This window comes from Vigna radiata, chromosome 7, assembly GCF_000741045.1.
Source record: "Vigna radiata var. radiata cultivar VC1973A chromosome 7, Vradiata_ver6, whole genome shotgun sequence".
Lineage (NCBI taxonomy): Eukaryota > Viridiplantae > Streptophyta > Magnoliopsida > Fabales > Fabaceae > Vigna > Vigna radiata.
Genome location: NC_028357.1, coordinates 42538292 through 42552982, shown reverse-complemented (window position 1 = coordinate 42552982; position 14691 = coordinate 42538292). Strand labels below are relative to the sequence as shown.

At 29.1% G+C, this 14691-nt stretch overlaps 1 protein-coding gene across 1 annotated transcript; it reads right to left on the bottom strand.

Moving 5' to 3' along the window:
- Window positions 1–1129: 1129 nt before the first annotated feature.
- On the bottom strand, window positions 1130–6269 carry LOC106768716 (EIN3-binding F-box protein 1-like). Its single transcript, XM_014653995.2, has 3 exons — window positions 6210–6269; window positions 4230–4287; window positions 1130–3748 (listed from the first exon to the last, which is right to left on the bottom strand). Exons 2-3 carry the CDS (start codon window positions 4252–4254, stop codon window positions 1854–1856), a joined length of 1920 nt encoding a protein of 639 aa, XP_014509481.1. The 5' UTR covers window positions 4255–4287; window positions 6210–6269; the 3' UTR covers window positions 1130–1853.
- Window positions 6270–14691: the final 8422 nt, after the last annotated feature.

The following is a 14691-nucleotide window of genomic DNA, read 5'->3' as shown; positions in this document are numbered from 1 at the left end:
CTCACTATACGCACCTCGCACCAAACAAAGTTTTTGATACATGTATCTTGTTAATTATACGAATGATTTTCCCTCTCTCTATCTCTCTATCACTCTCATAATATTTACCTTTCATGTTTTGCCCCTTTTAACCATGCCATTCCATCAACGTATGGGCAATCCTCACCATTTCAAGTCCCAACATCACCTTACCCTCCCATACCATAACCATGCATGGGCACTCATGCTTTTCTCGTCACCCTCAACCAAACATCACAATCATTCTTTTCATCATTGCCTATCATAGCTTTCCATTGCACTATATAACTTCTAAACCAGATTTTCATTTCCTACCCTCAAGAAATAACTAATGCGGAATGTGACAATTGACATCCACAAAAGACCCATTACCTGACCAATATCTTCCATTGATTTCAGTTTGGTAGTACAAGAGCTTTATTAACGGCGTATTACACAGATTCAACTCAGTAGTTATTTGATTTCATGTTTGTTTGTTTCACTCAACTTTACTTTTCAATACACTTCTAAATGCTATACTTCAAGTCTCTATAGGGTGTGTTTGATTTTCTATTTAGAAGCTTGAAAATGTTCATTTCAAGGATACCGCACTTATGAATTGAATTTGATTTGGAATGTGTGAACCTCATGATACAATACTCATAGATCGGCTTAGATGTGCATCCGAATGTGTTTAAATTTTTTGTTCCTTCCATTGAACGTAAGTAAATTCTCCCTGACGCTAGAACTCCCATTTCGACAGTAGTTGGCGTTTTAAGTGCAGTGAATATAAATTAACACACATTTTATATCATTATATATTTATAAAAGCATTAATGAAATAAAAAAGATTATTAATTACATAATTATAAAAAAAGTTAAATGCATAAAATATGTGAAACCATACTGAATTAAACCATCGGAAGAATAACTCATGTCCATCCCCGAAACTGTAGAACGTGTTATTTAAATTGTAAAGGTGAAATATGTCAAAAGTAATTAACTTTAGATCAAAGCAGGTTTCAAGTTTTGAACAACCCCACCTACCATCTTTTCTGCCATCCAAATTCACTTCACCAGTACAAGATTCCATTATTCCACACAAAAAAAGAAACAACGTCGACAACATAGGTACAAGTGAAAATTGCACTTTTATTATTGACTATAAACAAAGTGGTCTGCCAGTACAATTTAGAAACCAGAGAAGCCTACAAAAACAAGGACTCGATTTAAGAGGGAAGAAAAAAAAACGATAAAATAAAACAACCCAGACGATGGGGTTGTTGTGGCAGACCGAAGCCCTTGAATATGAGGCACCTGCCCTTGTAATCGTACAACATAACCACACTGACAAGACCAAAGGAAACCAAGTTAAACCTCTCTTCCACATGTAAGGCATGGTTAAGAAGCTTCATTGGTATAAACTAAAGGACGAACTATTTCAAAGGACATGAACTAGAGCTCAAGCTAAGCAACATCATAGCAAATGTGCGACAGAAGCTAAAACATGTTTTTTTTTTTATTATTATTATTATTATCAACATCCAGCGGTACAAAATATGATCTAGCATAAGCATGCACTATCTAGCAGTGGATACCATCAGCCAGGACTTAGTAACTGTAATCTCAGGGGACCCAAGCCATGAAAGAAGTAGCCTAAGGCCAAAAGGGTTGTTGTAGGTTGGAACAAGCATTTAACGCTTGTGAAAAAATGGGTCATGAAGGAACAGGCCAAAGTTCCCCGGAAAACAACTAAGTCAACAAACTGCCACCAATCCACTTCGATAGGCAGCATATCAGCCAGAATCTGTGCTGAGTGCTGAATGTGACCTGTACAGTTCTATCCCGTTCCCTGATTAAATCAGAATATCACATCTCCACAACTTCTCCACTAGCATCTCCATTGTGCTGCTGCTAATTGAGTTGCATTTTTGAATATTTAATCCTATCAAGCTCTGACCCAATATGGTCAGGAATGGGAGACACTTGTTTGATAAATCTGAGCAACCAGACAAGGAAAGTACTTGCAAGCTAAGCAGACTGGCTCTAGAGAGAACCGCAATACCGGCATCAGTGATGGCGCACTTCGACATGTCTAGATCATTAAGCACCAGACAGTTGTTTGCAATTGTAACCAAGCTTGCATCAGTAATTTTCATGCATCCATCCAAATTTAGGACTTCTAGTGTTCCACCATGTAGCCTAGCCAAGGCTGAAACTATGTTATCTGTCAAGTTCCAGCAACCGGCAAGGTTTACATTGACAAGTCCAGCCTCACAATTCTCCAGAAGGGGGAGAAGTCCAGCATCAGTTATGCCATAGAGTCCAGTAAGATTAAGATGCCGAAGTTGGGGGCATAATTTTCCAATCATGGCCAGGCTAGAACTACCGAAACCAGGGCACTTTTGAATGGCTAAAGATCGAAGAGACTCACAAGGAGAAAGCATAGATACTTCCATATCGATATCCTTAACTCCAGAGCACTTCACAAGGGTAAGAGATCTCAACTTCGTTTTGATGTTTGAAAGAGCAACAATAATCCCAGACTGAGTAAACCTATTGCACTCCTCCAACTGCAAGCTCTCGAGAGATACTGCAGCTTTGGCAAATGCTACCAATCCACTATCAGTAACAAAGCAACACCTGCGAAGGTACATCTGCTTCAGGTTGATGCAACCCTTACCTATGGCTTCTATGCTTTTATCAGTTACCCCCCTACAGGAAGTAACAGTAAGTGACACCAGTTTCTGCAGACCTTGAGCAGCCCCCATGACCCAGAACCCCCTTTCTGTGACATTTTTTAGACCAGAGAGGACCAGATTTGTTATTGCCCTTCCATAATGACAGATAACAGCCAGAGAGAAATCCGTAATATTCAAGGCCTGAAGCTTAACCCTTGACAAGTTGGAGGCCAAGGACAACAGATTAGATACTCCATGATCCCCAACAAGAGGGCAATCCTTGATAGAGATTGACTGCAGCTTGGGACATGACCTTGCAAGAGCTTGCAGGCCCTCATTTCCAATATTTGGGCATGATTCCATATTTAAGGTGGTCAAGTTCGGGCAACCTTCAGCTATTGCAATCAAACCCTTGTTTGTGATTGAGGAACAATGACTCAAATCAAGCTTCTCCAACATATGACATCCTTTTGCTATTTGAGACAGACCCTCATCCCCAATGGAAGATACATCCCACAAAGACAGCGATCTGAGAGAAGGGCAACCATGAGCAACTGCAGAAAGGCCAAGGTTTGTGACACCACGAACAGAATTGCTTCCTCTGATAGATAACTTCCCTAGTCCCCCACGGGAACTAGTCCCAACTGCAATTGCAGCAAGCCTCACATCAGTGGCTTTCTTCCCATCCAGACACCTTGTAAGGTAACCATCACATTCAATATCTTGATTCTCATCTGGAAAAACCGTTTCAGCAAAAGAAGTAGTCCTCTCAATTTCATCTTTGCAAATAGAGCTCATAAGCATAAGCCACCGTTTAGATACACAGGCACATAAGCTCCTCTCTTTGCCACCGGGTAGCCGTTTGAATATCTCAAAGAGGCATTCATCCGGAAGAACCTCAATACCAGGCTCTTGATAATGTTGCTCACCCTCAATAGCTTCAAGGATGGAGCGAGGTCGCTTGTTAGGAGGGTAGTACAAATCCAAATTGGAACCAATAGTAGAGTACAAGCGACCCAACTCCATTGGACTTGAGCAGAAAGAACCCCCTGGGTACAGTTCATCATCACCTGATAAACCCATCCACGAAACCAAAGATCAGCCCAACAAAACAACAGACTTCTACATTAAACACAATAGGATGTTCACAATCAAAACTCAACATTGACTTAAAATCATACGAGAAAGATTGAAGCTTTCAACAGAATAACTTCCTCGCGCATGCTCATTCCCCCAAAGAGAAAGAAAAGGGAAAACATTTTCTTTAGAGAAAATAAAGAAGTGTTCTCGGTAAATACCTTCTGATCAGTAGCAGATCAAAGCAAGCTCTAAGAAAACAGTTTCTATGCATCCCTCACAACAACACACATGAAAATAAAAAGAAAAATATTTTTTTCTCATCATGGTATTTTTCCTCTTCATCCAACTCACAAACCTCATAACCTATACATAAATTCAATCACCACATGCAAAGCAATAGAGCAATCAAATATTAAAATCGAAGAACAGATATCAGTAACACATATAAAAATAAAAAAAGATAAAACTTACCGCTGTAGTTGACAAGGGTAGGCATGAGCACAGAGGATGAGTCCACAAGCAAGAAAATCTGGGAGGCAGCAGTTGAAAGCCCTTAAGATCGGATAGAGGAAGAAGAAGGAAAAAACAGATTATAGAGAAAAGGGTGCAGAGCATTTGAGATTGTAAACCCCACGGAGCAGGGCAAAAAATAGAAGAAGGAAGAAGGAGCTGTGAAATGGATGAAGTGGGTTTGGGGTCTGGGGGAATGTATTATATATATATATATATCGTGAAGAAACAAAGTCTTATATTGGAAAAGGAAGAAAAAGATATTGGTGTCGTCCACAGACACCACCACGCCACAGGTGCTTTGCTACTGCATATTCAGTATGCAATGAATCCTTCCCCAAAACCGGCTATTCCCCACATACAAGACATCTCTTTCTCTCTCTCTCTCTCTCTCTCTTAGTCCAACCAAACCAACCACCTCAGCATTTTGTAATACATTCTAGTATCCTAATACCATTTCCTAGAAACTAATACCACCTACACTTTCTCTCTCTTCTCTTTCCAATTTTATTTTATTTAATCAAACTATATTAACATCACTCCAACTTGTGTAGTATTCGAAACCAGCTGATGCGTGAACTTTGAGAAAGATACTATGGACATACACTAATATGACTCTGTCTTTCTCTTCTTAGGTTGCCCCTACAACTACAAATCAATACCTTCTATGTCTGTTAGACTTAATAATACTTTCTTAAAAATAATATTTCATCTTTGACACAATTAATTGAATTATGTCTCTCAAAAATTAAATAAAGCGCGTCCATGTGTTTTTGGTCATCTAAGGCTTTGTTTCAAATGTATAAAATTAATAATTAATATTAATATACTAATAAACAAGATTTATAATATGTTAACAAAATATGCCTATTTGATATTTGAAATTAACAAAATTTATACAATCCACTAAGAAATTTGTTTAAAAAAAAGAAAAATATTTTTTTAACATATCTAAATTTTTTACATTTATTTGACTTCTATACTTACTTTTTACTTTCTCTTTTCTTCAAAAATTACAAAATTTTATATCTTTTAGACTATTTTATTCTTATATTATGTGTCAAATGAATCTAAAAATATATGATGATATTATTATTTAAAAAAATATAAATTTGAAAATATACGCTGCATGCACATGTCGGCTTTATATTTATTAGAACATAAACTAAGAAAAATATTTATTTTTTTCTCCATATTACTTTTACCTTCAAAATTACGAAATTAGCATAACTTAAAATTTACCAAAATAAAGTTAATCATAATGAATGACTTTTATTGAAAAATATATTGAATAGCTTACGTATCAGAGTAAAACTTAATTTTAAACAGTTTACACATTCAAGATAAATTTTGCAAAAGATTAGTACTAATTTTAAGTATTACACAAAATTAGCTAATAGTATAAAGTTAATTTACACTAATGAAATGAAAAACTTCAGTATGGACACTTTTTTTTTATAAGAATAATGATATACGTCATTAGAGGTATTGGCAATACCTCATGCGTTCTATAGTTAAAAAAAAAGTATCTCAAATTAGTTAAATAAATTTATCGTAATTTACACATATTTTACTCGACCTATTAAAAAAATATAACATGAATAAATAAAAATATCTATATCTGTTAAAAAAAGTTCTATTAAATGTTCACATTCAATGTTTGACGATGTTTCAAACATGTCTCTTGGAGAAAATGAAGACTTATTAAATATATATATATATATATATATATATATATATATATATATTGAATAAGAATAAAAGAAAATAATCGGTTTATAAATCAACAAAAGGTGCTACGACTTAAAACAGTTTTTTGAAAAAGAAAATAAAGGATTAATTGAAAAGTTTATTTTTAAATAAATAAAAAAAATGAACTTTAAACAATAATAGAAGGGGGAAAAATGAAACAGAATGCAAAAAAAAAAAAAAAAAACTCACCTCTGCACCAAGCCCTTTGCACTTGACAATCAAATAATGAGTTCTTCCTTAAAAATTGAACCAATGTGATTCAAGGAGAGGAACCCATTATATAGGGGAGATAACAATATTGAAAATGTATGAATCTGATAATGTGGGACCTGTGAGAAAAGAGGTTAGGAAAATATTAAATATATCTTATTTTCCATCTCATTTTCATCAAATTTTATCTATCTTCATTTTCACTTTAATTCATCTCATTTGGTAAAAAGAAATACATTATATTTATTACTTATTTAATTAGGTTCAGATCAAATTATATATAAGAATAATAGGTTGAAGAACCTGAACTTATATATATATAAAATAATGTCATAAAGGATGCTTTTTTAATTTGATCACAATTTTTTTATCTTGATTTTTTATACCAATCTTAGATAAATGAATTTGAATAAAAGACAGAGTGAATTAAAACTTAAATTCTTGGTTAATATGAAGAGGTTTATATTTGATAGGGTTTGAATTTGAGATTTGATGAAAATGTTGAGTTTGTAAGATGAGAATAGACAGCTAGAAAACTTGAAAGGGGGAGAGAATAAAAGGACATGCGAAAGTGCAAGTGCATCAATTTGAATGTGTGATTAAATGTATTCAGCCGTTTAACCAAAAAAGTGAATTGAAACCATTACCTTCAGCCTATGTGCTTCCGATTATGTATTTATTTCAAGATATTATTTAATTCACAAATTCATCCCCCATTTCTCCCACCATTGCAAAAACATTTGCAACTTGTTACATGCACACCTATTTTCTAGTTAAATTTATTTATTTTTTTAATTATGAAAGTAATGTTTCATTACTTTTTGTTACAAAATTTTAGATAATATTAAATTTCATTTAAAATTATGAAAGGACAAAAGTACAGTTAGATGTCTAGTGTCTCGTCTTTCCATATGATAAAATATCACTCCCAGAAAAGATATATATCCTTCAATTTTTCTATTATACAAAGCATTCATACAAAATATAGGTGGTGGATGGATGGATGGATCATTAACACATTCATTCAATAATTCAATATTTGACACTTTAACAACTTTTCTATATTGTACAAACTTACAAGGGTTGAATTTTATTGATTATTTGTTGAAATGTTCTCTCTTATTTATTATGAACTTAGGTCCATGTGTATTTCTCTCTTCCACACAAAATAATAATTCATTACGTTCACTATTTTAAGTAAATTTTAAAATCAATAATAGAAAGATAATTTATCTTTTTGGAGCTCATGATTAATATTTATCTAAAACAGTGAAGACAAATTATAAAACATGTATATAATAATTAATTAAATTATTTTATAAAGAATATTGGATTTGAATATGGAAAATAGATTTACAGAAAAATGAGGTAAAAGTAAGATTATTCGGATTAAAAGAAATATAGTATGATTTGAATGAATTTGAGATGTAACTTATGTAATAGATAAAAAAAATGTTTTAATGGATAAAATTATATTATTATTATTTTATCTTTGAAGATAAATGTGGTATAAATTTAAATATAAATAGTGAAAATGTTAAAATGAATTTAAGTTTTTATTTAAAATTACAAAAAATATAACTTATTATTATTATGGTGATTATTAAAATTTATTATTATTGTTAAACACATATAGATCTCCACACATGGTAACACATTGTCCGTTTGTTTTTGGTATCGCTCTAAAAGGCTTCTTACTATTAAAGAAATCTATGTGTATATAAATCCTTGACCAGTCCTTCTTTCACTTAATGTAAGATTTTGTCTGCACTCCAACAAAATTCACGTGAAGTAAATTGAAAAAAAGAAAGTATAAGTATAATTTCATAAACGATGAATTGTCTTTTTTCCACGAATTCTCGACTCTCAAATCTATTACAATCAACATAAATAAATTCATCTTCGTTTTTTCTGCTTCGTGAATAGTACTCGTACTCATATAGAAACGAAAATATACTTAGTATAAATAAATGATTAAAACTTAAGGATTTCAACACCCACACTACAATAAAAGCTATAACTTCAAATTTTTTTAACTATTTAAGAAATAATTTTAATTTGATTATAGCAAAGGTAATATAAATTGAGTTCATCCATTTAATCTAGTCTTGACTTTAATAAAGTAACTTGAGCTTAACCTTTAATAAAGTTTTTTTTAATCGAGTTTAGATTAAATCATTTTAACATGGTTTAGTGAAAATAATTTCAACCCAATCTTGATTAAGATATTATAAAGTAGTTTTTAATTATAAAATTCTTTATTTAACCCACCTTAACAAAATTAAAGTTTATAAGTTGCTAAGTTTAATAAGTCTTTTTATAATATTTTTACATAATTTTTATTTTATTTAAAATTTACATCTTATACATAATTTAGAATCATGATATTTTGACGAGATTAACGTCTGAAAGTTGAGTATACATAAAAAAAAGTACAAAAAGAAAAGAGAGACTAAACTAAACTCGTGCTAAAATACATAAAACTTTTACAAATAAAAAAGTTATAAAAAATAATTAATAGTAGGAAGTTGATACTTATTACAAAAGAAGTGTAAACTAATAAAAGTAGGAAAAATGGTAAACCAAATAAAGTACAATTTATTATCAATTTCAGAGTTAGCAAGACTATCTACATAGTGATTATCTTCACGAAAATTGTAAGACACCTGAAAATGCAAAATTTACATGCATTTTATCCATCTATAAAGCATACCAAGAACGAAAGAAAGTTTGACAAACCAAAGTACAATCATAACATTATTTGTAACACCACAAGTAATATCAAAATGAGTTCCGCTATTAATATCAAAATGAGTAAAGAAACTTCTCATGTTTTCTTATAATTTCCTGCAAAAATAACACCACAAGTAATATCTCTAATATATCTTTAAACATCATTTAGTGATGATCTATCTTATAGAAAAAAATTGCAGTATTTACATAATGAAAAAACTACTATTGTATTGAAAAACATATTTCATTGAATACCAATAAATATTTAAGTATTCATCACTTGGATTATCTTATAAATATGTTCTACTACGGTTCGAATATTCTCTTACAAAATATATAATTGTTATTTAACTAATTTTGTAAAAAGAATTTCATTTGATGTAAAATATTAACTTTTAAAAATATAAAGTGAAATTGAAATAATTTTAAATTAAAATAAAAAAAGTCATTATAAAATCTTTGTAGTATGTTGGCCATAAGAAATGATTGTGCAAAAGCAAAGGAAGAGATAATCCTGGCACATGATGAGCCTGACCAACTAGTTCAGCACGTGGTGTAGCTGGGAGGGCAAATCTGTAACATCAAATTCTTAATGTTTTTTATCCCGAGTCTCATCATTTCGCCATAGTTCAATGAAGCTTGGTGGGTCTCCACTTTTCTCAACATTTTCTTTTTTAACAATAATATTTTAATAACTTTTTAATAGAATACGTGTTACAGTTTTATTGGTATGTTTGAATTTATTTTAAAAAAACATTTAAAACGGACCAATCACAGACTTCCACGTATACGTTATCAAAAAATTGTCAAAAAAATATTGTTAAAAATATTTTTTTCTTTCTGTTTCCAAATCAACATATTCAAACCTCAACATATACAAAGTTTGAATTTATGAACTTACTTCCTAAAAAATTACATATGGTAAATTTATAATAAACTAAAGAGATATGTTTCAAAGAATTTTCATAATTAGTTAGTTAAAATTAACTGAGAAATCTAACATAATTAATAAGGGCAAGTTTGCATGTGATATAGAGATAGTTCATTTTAAAAATAATCAACGAAGTTATAAACATTAATATAATGTTGTTATGTAAGTTAGAATGAATATTCTTTTTTTCGTTTTTTTTTTCTTATGGCTTGAATATTTCTATATAGTTAATGTCTATTTTGTAAAGTGTATCGTTTCAATAAAGAAGTTGTTTTATAATACATTCACATGGTATGAGTTAGTCTTGTTTCATTGTTTTTCTTCTTCTCTCGTCTGTTCATGATCATTCCTTAATCGGATCATTTCATTGTGATAGCAATTCAGCCATTCAAATTGCTAAAACTCTTACCTTCCACACAAAAATCAAACAAGTTGAAATAGATTTTCACCTTACAAGACAAAAGCTCTTGGAAGTTCTCATTCACCTTTTGCACGTTCCTTCTGCTTATCAACTAATTAATATGTTTACAAAGTTTCAAGCTGCTATATGATTAATATCTTCTTCAGCTTCTTCAATTTATAGTTTTTTTTGTTATATCAGTCTTCAGTAATTCTTTTTTTTCTGTAATTATAATGTGTATTGTTTCAATAAAGAAGTTCCTTTATCTATATTCTCTCTTCTCCGATACACTCATATTTTATTGTTTGTATTTAGCAAAACTTTAGCTCAAGTGTGTTTTTCATTGATTTTTTTTTTTTTTTAATTTTTGTGCCGTCTCTTTACACCATTTTGTAGTTAATACATTTTATTATTTTTTACGAATAATTTCTTTTGTTTTATTTTTACTAATCAGCAATTTAATTTATAAATGATAAACTTTTTAAAATAAAATATTTTAATTATTTATTAAATATTTTATATATTTTTATTTTTATATATAGTATACCGTATGACCGTTCAATCAACTAAAAATTGAAAGATTTCATTTATGACAGGAATTTAGTCCGTTAAGAAAGGTCTCACCTGCAAGATCTTAAACACAATTTAGAACTAAAGATGATTATATTAAATCATAACATGATTATTACAAGTTGGATCATAGTTAAGCTGACATTAATTTGAAACTCACATCAAAATCTATAAATACAGGATTTGAGGTATTACGATAAGTTGATTACATTTAATTCACATTTATTGATAGAATATTAAATCTACGTTGACTTTAGTATCAAAGTATCTTTTATAGATAATATTTAAGTTTGATCGAATAGAATAAGAAAATAACAAACAATATCCTATACTTAAAATTGGATGAACGAAGTAAAGAAAATCTTTCATCTTGACCTCACAGATCAAAATACATAATATTTTACATGATTCATATATGCACACTTGCATTTATATACATAGTAACATATATTTTTACGAAGGTTGTTACTTTTTTTTTTCTTATCTTTTTAAGATAGATTACTCCAGTACATGATTACAACAAGTTCTTGTGGGTAGATATGGCAAGTAAAAGCAAGAGTGATGGCTCAAAGATACTGTGACTGAACCACGAGAAAAGATGAGGAATGTTGATTCTTTTAAAAGAAGTTACGATATTGTTTTGAGCATTCAAATTTCGTTACATTTTTTAGTAATTTAAAATTTAGCTGATTACAATTTTAATTACTAATTTAAAGACAATATATAACAATTTAATAAAATAAAGTTAGAGACACTTCATAAAATAAAATAGCATGAAATAAAATATTAAAATGTTAAATATCCATTCACAGAAATTAAAATATAGGTTGTAACGATAACATTTCAACAAATTTAAAATGAAAATAATTATATATTTATAATTTGAGTAAATGTAAAAAATATATTATGATTTGTGACGGCATGTCTCTTGAAAATAAAAAGATGTGGTTTGTGTGAGTATTGGTAGGAACATTTATACTATTTTGGTGAATTAAATGTATTAAAAGGAGGTGGGCATGATATAATATTATATGGATATAGGTCTGAATTTGACAAGTGTATGTATAGCAATTGAAGTTTGATGGTAATATGTTTCTTGAGATGTACAATGAATTTGATTTACAACCTTACCTATAGTAAATGGTGTGGGGTCCATTACAAGGGACAACCATTTAAAATTATTCAAAACTCTGTATAACATTCCAATATGATAACAACACGCAGTCGGTTAAAATCAATGCATCCACTTTTAATTTTCCTGGATTGTTAGCCTAATTCCAAGCATCACTTCAAACTTCTAGAATATTCAGGATTAATCTGTTGCAACTTGTCCATTATTTCATGCTTCCAAATCATTCAAAACACCATTATTATACCTTAAAACACTAATGATTATACATAAAATTAGCACATCTTCCTATTTTCTAAATGCAAATATGTATCCATTAACACATGATTTCACACATTTTCAACGATTTCAAAACATTGATTAAATATAAAAATATTAACTCTTTTTACCTAAATTGAAACGTTGTTGCCTGTTAGTAACCATTTTCCTTAACCCTTTTAGAACTCTGACAATTTGGATAAGTTTCCAAAAATCTTAAAACTCAATTGCAATTTATTTATATTACTAGCTTTCTCTTCAAGTTATAATATAACAAAATAACAACAGTAGAAATATTTTCTAAACCTACAAAAAATTAATAAAACTGTTTTAAAACGACAAAATTTTGAATGAAATAAAAAATAAACAATTGTCATCTTTTACTTATAATTTTTTACATATTTATTGATTCAAAATTTATATTAAAAAAAATAATGTTTGTATCTCTTAACTTTAAGTAAAAATTAAAATTAGTCCAAATTTGAAACTTTAGACTAATTTAATTCTTTATTTTTAGAACGGTGTAAATTTAGTCTTTTTTAATCAAATTTTTTTAAGTTTATTTGAAGTTTCAAATCTGTCTCTCAACTAATATTGAAAAAAAAAATGTCAAACAGTTTAAAAAAAACTCAAATATTATTATAAAATATCAAATAAATTTAATAAAATCTTGTTAAAAGAACTAAATCACACATTTATAAAATCGGAGACTAAATTAGATCAAAATTTTGAAGAAGAACTGAAAACATATCTAACTTTAAAAGATTAAATTCAAGTTAATATTTTCCTTTATGGTTCATTATTTATAAAAAAGAATTATTAATATATGATTTCTCATGTTAATAAATTTTTATGATTTATATTAAATTTTCATTTCGTTAAAAATATAAACAAACATATAACATCTTAAAAATAATTGAAAATATCAAGTCCCACTTAAGTTGTCTTATAATCAAGCTTCGAAAAAAGTATTAGCTTAATTAATATATAAACATTAACATTTGAGGACACATTTCATCATCTTGACTCTTCCAATCCATTGTATTTGCTATATTCTCAATCACCATCAATTTATAATTTATGCAATAAGTTTTTTTTTTTTAAAAAGTCTATTGTATATAATATTAAGATTAGTAACTTTGATGTAATTACTCTAACTGAAATAATTTTGTTGGTGACGAAATTTGTGGTGCATGAACAACAATATTCGTTGAACTACCATAAACAAACACAAGATACAAAATCAAAGATTTCTTTTTCAAGATGACATCGATGGAATATACATTAATGGACGTGAACCAAAATGTATTGACACTATTAATGAAATACAATCCAAAATAATGCATATTTTAGGTTTACAATGTTAATTGGATTCATATAAATTCTGTTGAATTCTTGACAAGACTCACTAACTTTCATAATTACTAATATTACCTAATTTTGGTGTCTCAATAAATGAACTTTATTTTAGAAAGAAACTTAAATGACTAATATGGTAGGTTTTAAAATTTAAATATTTTCTGTTTTAAATGACTACATTACATATATTGTAAAAAAGGTACACTTAAAAATTAAATTTTAAATTATAAAAATTAATTATCAATAATTCTCTTGAAATAATTTTGAATTTTTTAACTATGTTTGATTTGTGACTCGTCAAATATAAAATTTTTAATATATATAATAACTCTTTTTGATATGTTCACCCGAAGAGCTTAACAATAATTTACCTACACCATAAAAAAAATGTATTAAAATTTAGAAAAATAAGAAAGTTTAACTGGAGATGGAATTGGAATTTCCCTTTTGATTGATTGAGCATGGGAGAATTTGTGAAATGATAGAAAAGAGTATTTCCTTTGTGATATTTTGAATTAAGAAAAAGTAGAATGATTTGGGAAGAAGATGCATGGGACCATATCAATAGGTACAGCCTAGAAACATTGGACCTCTCTTTTTTAATTAAACATCTTCTCACAACCTCTTTTCTTTTTTCTTTTTTTCCCAAAAACAAATAAATGCATTTTTTTGCAATGAAATGGTCCACATTTATATAATATTGTCTCTTCTTTTGGCAACGTTTGATGTGGAATTTCAGCATTTCTTTTAATTTCTATATTCAGATTACCTCTTTTTGCAGCATCTTTCATTCTAATCACCATGTTACTAATAGTTAATGACCATCCATCTCTAATTTTTTAGTTAGGCACATTTCTATAATATATTTAGGGTTTATTTTTTAATTATAGATATATATTTATATTAAAAAATCAATTAAAAAGAAAAAAATATATATTTGTGAACTCCAATCACTCTTAACAAATATTAATAAATCAACTTTTTCTTAAGAATGGAAACACTTTTACCTGAAGAGTGAAAATGACAATACGATGACTTAAAAATTCATATACACTATCTATCTACATATATATATATATAT

Excerpts from the sequence above, each read along its gene's own strand:
- LOC106768716 (XM_014653995.2), bottom strand. The coding sequence starts at position 4,254 with ATGCCTACCCTTGTCAACTACAGCG. Across the intron at positions 3,749-4,229 it reads TACCCTTGTCAACTACAGCG|GTGATGATGAACTGTACCCA; the intron begins GTAAGTTTTATC and ends TGGGTTTATCAG.